Source organism: Polypterus senegalus, chromosome 9 (genome assembly GCF_016835505.1).
Source record: "Polypterus senegalus isolate Bchr_013 chromosome 9, ASM1683550v1, whole genome shotgun sequence".
NCBI classification, from domain to species: domain Eukaryota; kingdom Metazoa; phylum Chordata; class Cladistia; order Polypteriformes; family Polypteridae; genus Polypterus; species Polypterus senegalus.
The window spans coordinates 77,562,469-77,575,009 of record NC_053162.1 but is presented as its reverse complement, the minus strand read 5'-3'; the positions used below and the strand labels follow the sequence as shown (position 1 = coordinate 77,575,009).

Below are 12,541 nucleotides of genomic sequence, written 5' to 3'. Positions count from 1 at the left end.
AAAAGAAACTGACTGAAAAATAACTAAACAGATTAAGTTTGGCAGTCTGATTTAAATTACAAAAGGTACTTGAGGACAACAAAACATTTTCTATGGAACAAAACAGATACAAACTGTAAAGAGGCATGATGTGTAGGTGCACGTTTATGGCCAATCCGCTGGAGTCAGTTCTTGTGACAGAAGAGACAATGAGTGCTGTCTGCTCCCAGCATTCTGTCCCACAGACAGACAGGGATTTCCTACTTGGACAGCCAAGCCGTCACAGGCCAATGATCAAGCAACTGCATCTGTCAGCCAATTGGGAAGGGGGGGCCAGATTTAAGGATAGCGATAATCCACAAGGTCAATGGATTTGGTTCAGTTTCCATGGCCATTGCCAGGCTTTACATCAGAGGAAAAAAATTATAACTCTGAAAACAAACAGCATACTAGCCTTTATGTAGGTAAAAGGAATGACAAAATGGATGCATATCATTGCATCTTTCACCGAAACATATCTGGAAAGTGCCCTAAATCCTAACTATATAGTCCTTTGGCATTGATTGGTGCATACCATTCCATTTTTATTGTCAAAATGCATTATGGGGCTTAAAATCACAGGTAAGCCAGATCTTTCTCTTAGAGTACATATAGCATGGCTTCATATTTTTTGCAACAGCTGAATTTATTTCTGCAAAAATACTAGCATCTTTCTGTCCCACATTAATGCAGTAGAAGCACAAATTCAAAAGGAAATGTAACCTTCTCTGGCTTCAACATGGCCCAAAGTTTTAAACAATACCACAGGTTTTGTTATAAAGTATGCCTGTATAGACAATACTGGGCAGAAATGTTGTAAATCAATAAATTATGGGTGTTTACATAATGTTTGTACCTTCTGAAGTTTTGAGACAATGACAAATCATTGTATCTTTACCATTCTTGTACAGTGTGGGAAGCTTTATATTAGCTTACAATATTAGCTTCAAATCCTTGATGTTTGTGATATATATATATATACACACACACATTATATATATATATATATATATACACACATATATATATATATATATATATATATATATATATATATATATATATATATATATATATATATACATATATATACATACATATATTATATATATATATATATACACACATATACATACATACATACATACATACATACATACATATATATACAGGTGTTCATATATATATGAACACGGAGACACTTGTGAAGTTCTAGGCTCTTTCTTGCACACTCAGCTCTGATGAATGGATTAGATGCTTGGCATCAAATCTCGATACAGGCTCTTTTTATGTGTATCTACTGGCTAGTTGTTCACCTCTATTTGAAATTCTGACTCCACTAATGTGTTTAGGGAGAGACTCTCTTGTTTGGTGAATTTCTATGTAATGTTTACTGTAACCTAGAAATTGTATCTATCTTGTATTTTGTTCTGAGGCTCTTCATTTGTGAAGATCAATTTTGTAACATTGTTCTGTAACACGTTCCTAAACAGTCTCCATACTGATGTTTACTTGATTATGTTGACCTCTTTTATAAGTCGTGTTGGATAAAAGCGTCTGCGAAGCAAATAAATGTAAATGTAAAAGTAAATAATCAGATACATCCTGACACAGCCCTTTGCTATATATATTGAGTAGACAACAAAGAAAAGAAATCTTATATGATGCTAGATGGTTTGGTGGTGTATTTCCAATCAGGATCAGCATTTCATTGTTACTTTGAGGTGATGGGCCTTCAAAGTCCTTTACTAAGCAAATCATACCAATGGGACATCCACCACCTTCTTCCAGCCCTGTGCTTGTTTATTCCTAGCTGTCATTGTACGTAAACCTACAATACAACCTCACTGGCGAAACTCTGCCATCTCAGTAGATGAAACTTCGGAGAGAAAAAATATTTATGCAGCAATGAAACTATCCACTGAGTTCCTGTCTTCTGTCTTAAATTATTCTTTCAATGATAATCAACAGAGTATAATTTTTATTGCAAAATCCATGTATCCACTTATTTTCGTAGTATTCCTACCCTGGTTGGGGTCATGCAGAGCTTCATTCTGGATGAATTGGCTTTGATTTGGCACACGCGTTCTTGCAACAGAGCATTCACAAAAAAACATTTACTCAACTATGTAGTGCAAGCTATCAGTAAACAAAACACACAATATAATCTCTAGCCAATAAGAGCAAATAAAAAAAGAAAAAAAATATTTATTTGCTAATAACGAATTCAAGGCAAATTTAGAGTGGCCACTAAACCCAACCTACATATCTTATAGATACAAAAAGAAACCAGAGTACTTAGTTGAAACGCATGCCAATCTGGGATAATGTAAGGGGCAAAATCCACACAAAAACTGCTGTGGGGTGGCATGTCATATCCCAGGGCTTTGAGGCTGTGAGCCAGAAGTACTCACCAGTGCACTGCTATACTGCCAATGAAAAAAATGAAAAACTCCGGAACCATCCATCTATTCATTTCGTAAGCCCGCTTATCCAGTGCGGTGTCTAGTCTGGAGCCTATACCAGCAAGTATTGGGCGCAGAGCAGGGGCAATCCCTGAACAAGGCGGCAGCCTATCACAGAGTGCACACATGCATATACTCATATCACAGGCCAGTGTAGCATTGCCAGTCCACCTAACTCTGAAACCTTTTTTTATTTTTGAAAACAGATGACACACAACCTCCAGACTCTGCTTCCTTTCCGGTATAAGCTGATTTTGCCATGCAAGCAGCTCTTGAATGTACAGTAAAAGGATTCCTTCCAAAAGTTATTGGAATGGTACAACCATAAGGGAAATAGGGGCTTTATTATGAAAATCAGACGAATGGCTGGCTTAGCATTTAATATCAGTTCTTTGCCCTCTCCCAAACACCCCAGGGGTGCTTACGATCATGCAGCGAAAGCAGCAGGGAAAGAGTTGACTGCAGCACATAAACGGCTGAGCAGACAGGGAGCACCTTGCACTAATTCAAGAGCCGCGACGGAGGCAGCAGCAGCAGCAGTGGCGGTGGCGGCAGCCAGGGGAATTACTATGGAGCTGACCCAGAAATCCAGGGCCAGCATTGTTTTAACAAGTGGGGAAGCCTTTTACCACTTTAGCAGCCATGTTTCAACCACAAGAAAGGGACCCACCACCTCTGAAGGAATAACAAGGAGGAAATTAAATATTACACTGGGAGTGGACGCTTTCCATGAGAGAAGCATTTGGTGGACGCTAAAACTCTCCAGGGGGGGAGAAAGAGGTATTGGGTGGGGGGATGCTTTGTGCTCTCGCCTGGAGATGAAGAAGTATGTTCGTTATCAGTGTAATTAAATCAAGATGCTTGGGAGAAAAAGAAAGGCTGATTCTCTTTATTACACACTTCATTGCTTTGAATGGATCTTTTTGATACAAAAAAAAGGGAAAACAAAAACAAAATGTACTAGGTTTGCTTTTAAGAGATTTTGCTGTTTTTTGCCTCCAGGAGATAAAGCTCCTTGTCAATTTGGCAACTCATATTCAGGAATGTATTCAGTTATTTAGAAGAATACACACTATATAGCACAAGGTTTCACATTTGTTTGTCCACTTTGAATATAGCATGAGGTTAGGGAGCTGCAGGGGCATCATGTAAAGACTACAGATTTTCAGATTAAGTCATTCTTTATTGTGTTCGATTATGGAAGCCAATCAGTTTAAATGCACAGATACTACGACATGCACACTTTTTTTATTTAAATGTTAATGAAGGTGTTGGGCCTTCAAATTTTCCACCCGTTCCCTCATTAAAATACAGCCATAGATCAACCGGGTAGTACAGCTTAATATCATAAGCATGACTTAACCTTAACCTTGAGCGGACAAACTGCCATAGCAAGGCTCAGATTGCAAGCAACAATTAATAACACACTGCAAAACATTCTACAGCAAAAAACAATAATAAATAAATAAAAAAAAAAACACCAGCACCTTACAAATCTATTCATGCAGCTGTTGTTCTCTCCCTGCAATGTAAATTGACCACTTCTTTCCACTTTTTTTTTTTATTTTTGCCTCTGTCTGCTTGCTTGTCCACTGTACTAGGGTCATTAACATATTTGGAGCGCAGCAAGCATAAAGCTTAATTGCCCTTAATTGCTTGGCTAAATACATCCTCTAATGATTCGCTTCAGATCTGTGACTGGCTTTTGCGTAATTTCCCAGCCTCTGGCTTCATTATCCCTGCCTCTTTGGAACAAAGCTCCTTCACAGCCCCCCCCATAACTCTTTTTTTTTTTTTTTAAACATAACAACACAGGGAGTCTCTATGCACAGGACATCACCAGCTCGGAAGAAACACACAAAGGCACCTCTTGTCAGAACTCCCGAGTCAGGGATCAAAAGTCAGAGCAATTAGAAAACGACAGAAAACACAACGTGTTAATTGACCGACACACTGCCTTTTAATAGCACTTTTACATTTAGAAGCATGATTCCTTTTTCTTTTTTTTACATTTAAGGAACAGATGTAACTCCTAAATGCCCATTTAATCATCTGTATTGGCATGATGGCACAGCCCCAAACTGGCTACTTAACAAAGCCCACTTGAAGGAGTGATGGTGGGCTTCCAAGTGCCCAGATCAGAATCCAAAACATTTTTGGAAATTTACTCAATCTGTGCTACCCCACTCTTTACTCTCACGCTTGATTCTCAAACATTACACATAAGTGGGTATTTCCATTATAAGACACACTCAAATATAAAAGAAATCACAGTTCAACAACCTGCAGAAAACTGTCTCTCCTTCCCCAGGCCTACCATTATTTGAATATGCCCACTAGAAAATAATACAATCTTCTAATAGTATTTTTGAAAATAAAAGCACTACCTATACTCTTGTGCCTTAAACAACTTCTACCTTTATTTATCTTTTATGCATTACAGTGGGAGATGCAAATTCCAAGAGTTTTGGAGATGAGTTGACAAAAGCATTTCTGGCAATAGTAATTTTCTACCAATGTAAGAAACTTATTTAACTTGCTTATTTTTTATTACATTTTATTTTTAATGTACACAAAATAAGCAGTATTTCAAAGTCTGCAGGAAAAGAATCTTTAATAAGAGAAAGCAGGCATCAGTACTAAGACTGTAATACAAACTAAGTCTGAATTAGAGTACATAATGGCAAAATATATTCTGTGTAAATTTTTTTTTTTTTTTACCTATGGTAGCACTTCTATGTTCAAAAAGGCCACTGGTTTTAGAAAGTTCAGTAAATTGTATGCTTTTTATAATTTGGTGATCCCCATTATTTCATTTTGACATTACCCTTTCAATAGTCACACATTTATTTTTTCACAATAAGTCTGTTTCTTGTGTGAATATTCAATAACTTAGGGTGATGAAGGCAAAGTAGGAGAATATATACAGGAAACTGAGTTCTGGTGAACACTCGCAGGGTATAGTGTTCAGAAACCCCTCTACATTGTTCAAACATTGGGTACTGTGAGAAACCACACTTTTAATTTCTCACGCTACATTAATATTGCACAAACTACAAGGCTAGGTCAACCAGAATTTTCCCCATAATTAACTTTCTGGCTTGTACATAGTTGTCTTTAGTAATTTCTAATCTGCATTTCAGCATTCTGACTTAAGTTTAGATGGAAGAAAATGTAAAACAGCAGGCAATGTTTGCACATCAAAGTCATTTTGAAGGCTTGATTTGGGAGGTTGATATGGAAGTATTTAGTCAAGAAATCCATGGCTTTGCAAAAGAGTAGGCAATAATACCTAAAAGATAGCAATATATGAAATTCAGGCAGTATTTAGTATAGTCTGTTGATTTATCAGAACATTAGAAAAATTTAGATGAGAACAGGCCATTAAGCCCAACAGCTCGCCAGTCCTATCCACTTAAGTCCTTCAAAATGACATTAAGTTGAGTTTTGAAGGGCCTTAAAGTCCTACCGTCTACCACTCTACCTGGTAACTTATCCCATGTGTCTATGGTTCTCTGTGTGAAGAAAAACTTTCTAATGTTTGTGTGAAATTTACCCTTACAAAAGCTTCCAAATGTCCCCATGTTCTTGTTGAACTCATTTTAAAGTAATAGTCTCGTTCCACTGTACTAATTCCTTTCTTAATTTTTAATATTTCAATCTTGTCTCTTCTTAATCTCCTATTGCTTAAACTGAAAAGGTTCCACTCTTAATTTTTCCTCATTACTTGTCTCCTGTAGTCCTAGAATTGGCCTCGTTTTCTTCTCTGGAGTTTTTCTAGTACTTCTATGTTTTTTTTTTAGGCCCATATTCCAAAATCACACACAGTACTCCAGGTAAGGCCTCACTTGTTAAAAAGCTTAAACATAACCTGCATTGATTTGTATTCTATACATCGTGCTGTATAACCGAACATTTTGTTAGACTTCTTAATGGCTTCTTAACACTGTTGGGAAGTTGATAGCGTAGAGTCCACAACGACTAATAAATTCTTCTTACAAGGTGTACTTTCAACTTTTAGTCTTCCCATTGTGTATTCAAATCTAACATTTTTACTTCTATATCTATATCTATAGCTCTATTATAGGATTAAAGTTGGACAGTTTAACATCTGTGGCAGAGCGACAGGCACTAAGCAAACTCCTGTCAATCATGAATAATCCACTGCATCCACTTAACAGTGACATCTCCAGACAGAGGAGTAGCTTCAGTGACAGACTGAGGAGATCGTTCTTCCCCCACACTATGCGACTCTTCAATTCCACCCGGGGGAGTAAATGCTAACATTAATTTTATTTTAATTTTTTTCATTTTATTACTATTTAATTTAATATTGTTTCTTTGTATCAGTATACTGCTGCTGGATTATGTGAATTTCCCCTTGGGATTAATAAAGTATCTATCTATCTATCGATCTATCTATATGTATTCAGAATATTAAAATACTAGAAGCCAAACTACTGACCTCTGAGGGACATCACACAATTCTGATAAGGTTCCTTGCACCATAACCCTTTGCCCCCTGTACCTGAGCCAACCTCCTAACTTTCTTAAGTATTCAAAGATAAATATTATCTGGTCCTGGTGATTTGTTTGATTTCAGCCTATTTCATCTAAGCAGTACTTCTCTCTCTACAATTTCCAAATCACTCAGTATGTCTTTACTAGCCCTTGCTACCCCTGGGAGGTTATCCACTTCTTACATGTGAAGACTTGAAAATGCCAGTTTAGGGTATTCTCTATTTCACTGCCTGTGAATTTTAATTCACCCTTACTATTACTAATACAGTGCATTTCCTCCTGGACTCCAAACACCTTTTAGCCTTCCCTAATACCCTTCTTAATGTTTGCCCCCATGCACTCACACGTCATACAATTTACACTGGAATTATTAGTCTTATATAGCTTTTATAGCTGTTTTTTCTTTGCAGCTTATTTTTTAACTCCTTATTAACCCACTGCAGATATTTTTTTTATATCCTACTAATAATGTACCTATCGTGCATTATATGTAAAACATTTTTAAACTTCTGCTCCTCAGCTGTTTCTAAACTTAAAACCGTAGCCCAATTTGGCATTTTAGACTTTGCCGCATTTGTTCAAAACATGCTCTACCAAAGTTAAACTTGACAGTTTAAGTCTTTATATCCACAATCTTACAAAACACTGAGAACTGTATTATAATAAGCTCACTTGACTCTAGTAGCTCAATCACTTCCACACCCACAATTCTAATCCTATTTATTCCAAAATACTAAATCTAGACAGGCTTCCTCCCACGTTGGTGCTACTTTAACATATTGTGTTAAAGAACAGTCACTGATAACATATTAAAACTCCTGCTCTTGTTCTTGGCTCTTTGCAAGGTTACTTTACTTATAATGTTTTGGTAGTTAACATTCCCCATGACCATAAATTTCCCCTGCAAACTTCCCTTTTTAATTTTATTTTAAAAAAGGTAAATTGAAATAACTGTTTGCATTGAGGGGGTCCTGCGGTGGGCTAGCGCCCTGCCCTGGGTTTGTTTCCTGCTTTGTGCCCTGTGTTGGCTGGGATTGGCTCCAGCACACCCCCACCCGTGACCCTGTAGCTAGGATATAGTGGGTTGGATAATGGATGGATGGATTGATGGGGTCTTTAGCACACTCCTAAAATAAGGCCTCTATCCCTAATGCCTTCCAGATGAATCTAGACATCCTCATTAAGATGGGGTTCATCATCCAAGATGATGTGCATTTAAATTGTGCTTTACATACAGTAAATGGCAACACCCCTCTATACTGATGTCTATCCATCTTAAAAAATGTGTACCCACCTATGTTGTGATTTAGATTGTTAGTCCTTTCATGTACAATTGTAAACCTGACCTGTCCTAACTTCCTAGTTTAAACAATCCTCGACTATCCTACTCATACGCCTCCCCAACACATTGATGCCACACCATTTCAAATGCAACCTGTCATGACAGAACAAGTCCCATTTGTTTTAAAAGGAGTCCCAATGCCTCATAAACCTATAGCCTTTTATCTTATACAAAGATTTCACTTATACATTAAGCCTTCTAATCTCTATTGTACTACTAAGATTTTAATCACTGAATAAGCTTTACTTAAATAAAGACAATGCTTGATTATTAACCTATACCAATTTATCTATCCTTCCATTATCTAAACTTGTCTACTTCAATTAAGTATTTTGGAGAAATTATTCTGACAGCATTAACAACAAGACAAGAAGCAGTGTAGGACCAAGTGTTTGTAGGTTAGTCTTATAACTGCTTTCAATTAGAGTATCCATCTAATTCATCATCTTTTTTTGAAATTGCCATATAGGAATTAAAAGCTTAGTATACTATACGTCAGCACAGTGATAGGATACTAATAGGTGAACCAGGGTAGAATCTAGGAAAACAGATTGTGGTAGTTCAGGAGAGTTGCAATGTTTAATTTTGTTCACTACAGCAGCAGTATAATTGTTTCTTTAGAAAGACCCTATTAAAGTCTATGGGGGTCACTTTTCTTGTGTATTCTGCGCTGATCTGCTAAAACCATACATTTACATACGTCACATGAGGAATAAAGATGTCATAATGCAGAACTGACTGATCAAGATCACAATTATGTTCAATTCCTATTTTAATGTAAGAAAATGTATGCAATGATTACATGCAAATATGGATTGTAAACTGTCAAGTTTGATTTTCTGAGAAAATGGCTATATTATTCATAGCAACTGTAGTTGAGGCAAATAATAAACTAAGTGCTAGGGACAGACAGAACACTTGTGACTCCTCAAAATGTCAAACAAACGACTATTTTCCAAGTACTGTATTTTTTAAAGTAAAATATTGGAAACTTTGGCTAAATAAGAAGCATACTTTTGCAACTGACACAAAAATTCCAGGTATGACAGCAAAAATAATGTCAGAGTTGCAAAAAATAAATGCAAGGATTTATTACAAAAACAGTTTGATTGCATGCATGCATGTCTTGTTACATGGATCGATCACCAACTTCACAGGGAATTTCAGTAAAATCACACCTAGCTACTCCCTCCTCAGTTAAAAAATTCAAGCCCTTCGACCAAGGCTCCCAGTTAAATGAGCAATTCTGAGCTACATTTCTGGGAATAAGATGTGTGCAGTACGTAAAAAACCACAAATCAGCTGGTTGAGATAAAGTTAGATCAAACGTCTTACAAAACTTTCAAATCAGCTAGTGCGTCTTAGCAAATATTTTGAACCTCTTGTTATCAATGTCTGTCATATCTATGGGCTTTAATAAAAGCAACAAAATGTCTTTGCTCAAAAAAAAAAAAACGCAATATGACTGAATGGCTCTTGCTCTGTTGGCCGTGTAATGCTGCAAAAGCTTTTTGCATCAACAGCACCATTGCAGATTTTGTAAATCCACTTCAGTTTACATATCAAATGAATAAATCAGTGAATGGTGGACTTGCTCTCTCTAGTTTTCCACTAGACTGACACATCATTTCTACTTATCCTATAATACTACAGAACCACAGATACTGAAGATACCACCATAGTATATCATCTGATTCAAAGGGCAAAATCAAAATTAATGCACACAGGAATGAGGCGGGCGATCTGGCAAAGAGCCTTCAAGGCAACAATAACGTTTGGCTAACAATAAGAATATTAAAAATAAAACCTCACTGTAGAAATTGAGAGAGTTACAGCACCACTGATGGATCAAAACCAGAAAATACTGGCCGATTCATATTCCTCAGATTAGAGATACAGTATTTAACCACTGGAGCTCATGGTTACAGATCTCTGCTGATCTGTCTTGTGAAATGCTGAGATCATAATGAAAAAGGCACAAGAGCAGCATGAATTTCTGAAGCACATGAGTATGTGCTCCTGAATTTTTAACATCCTGGCTACTGCCTATATCATGTAAAACCATAACACAGTAATAGGTAGAAGGAACTACAGCCAAAAGCAGAAACACTATCTAAAGAGTAATAAGAAACAAATTATCAAGGACCACAGCAAACACTTCTGTAATAAAACATATTAACTTTTAGGGCGGATGTCGACTTTTGTCGACACAAGAGGTTGAGGGCAGATATAAACAACTGTAAAGTCAACATTCAGGTGCAGAAGGCGAAAAAAAATCTGTAAACATCAATAAGACTCAGCGTTATAATACTGTATAGGTAGACTCTCTTTGTTGGGACGACTGTTAGACTTGTTGACTTGACATTGAATCCCTGCGTGTGCGTGAGCAGCATAGAGTAAAAAACGTTTAGAATGGCATTAATATCGGGCGAGAGAGCGAAGTGAATGCGCAAAGCAAAACACTCCATGCGTGTTATTTATTTATTGTGTATTATTGCCGAATCAGACTCTGACTTATTGAAATCTGATTTTGATATAAAAACAAAAGTCGGGTACCTGTATTGGCTAATCGGACTCCAGCTGATCGTACAGATGTTGCTCCTACACATGGGACTACACAGACAATTATCAAACTCTGATTTTGATGCACATAAGTTGGAAATCGAAAACAAAATACAGGTACCTGCACCAGCTTAGCGATTCCCACCTGACTGTATTGCAGAACACGCTCGTGCAGCCGACATGCCTATGGCAATATTCGCCATGGGAAGACTACACAGACGTACAGTAGATGTGTGGGAGGCAAGCTGGCAACTGGCCTTCAAATGACAGGGTGTGCTAGTGGACACTATGGACTACGAGCCACTTGACTACTTTAAGCTATGTTTTTCCAGAAAGTACCTTTCAGCTTATGAGTGATGAGACAAAAAGTATGTAATAAGTATGTGAATTTACATACTGGAGAGGCTCATGGAACATAAAGCAGAGTTGATTTATGTATGAAACCACTGCTTTGTGGGCTTCTTAGAAAACTGAGTCTTTTGGGAAAAATATTGATCCCTGAGACAAATGGGAAACAAAATAATTAGCCCTATAAGAGTTAAGTTATAGGAATCCAGCTATCCCAGGAACATGTCATTCTCGCCTCTGTTGCCTGGTAGAGGGTAGCGTACCATCATAGCCTTTACTAGCAGGTTCAAAACAGTTTTTAACCCTTTCAGTACAAGTCATTAGTGAGTGAAGAAAAATGATCTTTGACTGCCATCCACTAACACACGTTTTCTGCACTACATGCCGCTCATTGTTGCTCACTGCTATATGTTGCACTGTTTTATTTTGGTATCTGGTATGTTGTTATCTAATGCATTGTCTAAATGCAATTTAACTTGTAATCACTATATTCACTACAAAGAGAAACAACTTAAAAAAAACATATAATGGTTAAGAATAGTAAGATATCACACAGCCGAATGACACTGGATCACATGGGGTGTGCTTGTGTCTCTCTCTGTTATCGACTAAAATGATGCTTCTTAAAATCATATATTGGGTAAACAGCAATCAATCTAGTTTGCCAAAGGGTTTTTTTTTTCTGCAGTAAGTATTCAAACCTTTGACATCTAATAGTCACCAGACCACTAGCTTTTCACTGTTAAAAACACCAACAACATCATAAAAGCCCTATAAATATCTGATTGTGCTCATTAGCTTCTAACATCCTTTCATTCATCTTCCAATTCCACTGTTTCTTTAGAAAGAAACGGAAAGCAGGAGCCGACCTTAACAGTACTTGGAACTGAGAAATCAACCTTGTAGGAGGCGTCAGTCCACTGCACAGGTTTAACAGGTGACCAACATGTCTACCGAGATTGTAAGGTTCCTCAAGAGAAACCACATAAATTAACAAGAAACAAAGAATTAATTGCTTTAAAAAAAATTAAATGGCCATATTTATGAATATGTGTATTGTGTGGTGGGTCATACCCGCATCAGCGGAGGGACACTTGCGAATTGTGAAGATGGTGCCCAGTTCTTCTTCTTCCTCCGGGAGCCCCTTTTGCAGACGTTGTAGCTTACGTAGGCTCTCACTGCGCTGGTGTTTCATGGAACGAACATGCTGGATCAGGTTCAGCTTGGCCTTGGTGGAGTAGTTGCACAGTACGCAGTGGTAGTAGCAGGCTTCCCCATCTACTGC

The 12,541-nt window shown here is 37.3% G+C and overlaps 1 protein-coding gene across 1 annotated transcript in view; it reads right to left on the bottom strand.

Annotated features, from left to right (window-relative positions):
- The window catches only part of zfhx3 (zinc finger homeobox 3), a 107,533-nt gene extending 94,998 nt beyond the window's left edge, over positions 1–12,535 (bottom strand). Inside the window, 1 exon segment of the mRNA XM_039763327.1 lies at positions 12,331–12,535. Within this exon segment, the coding sequence (XP_039619261.1) occupies positions 12,331–12,451 (121 nt within the window). The 5' untranslated portion in view covers positions 12,452–12,535.
- Positions 12,536–12,541: the final 6 nt, after the last annotated feature.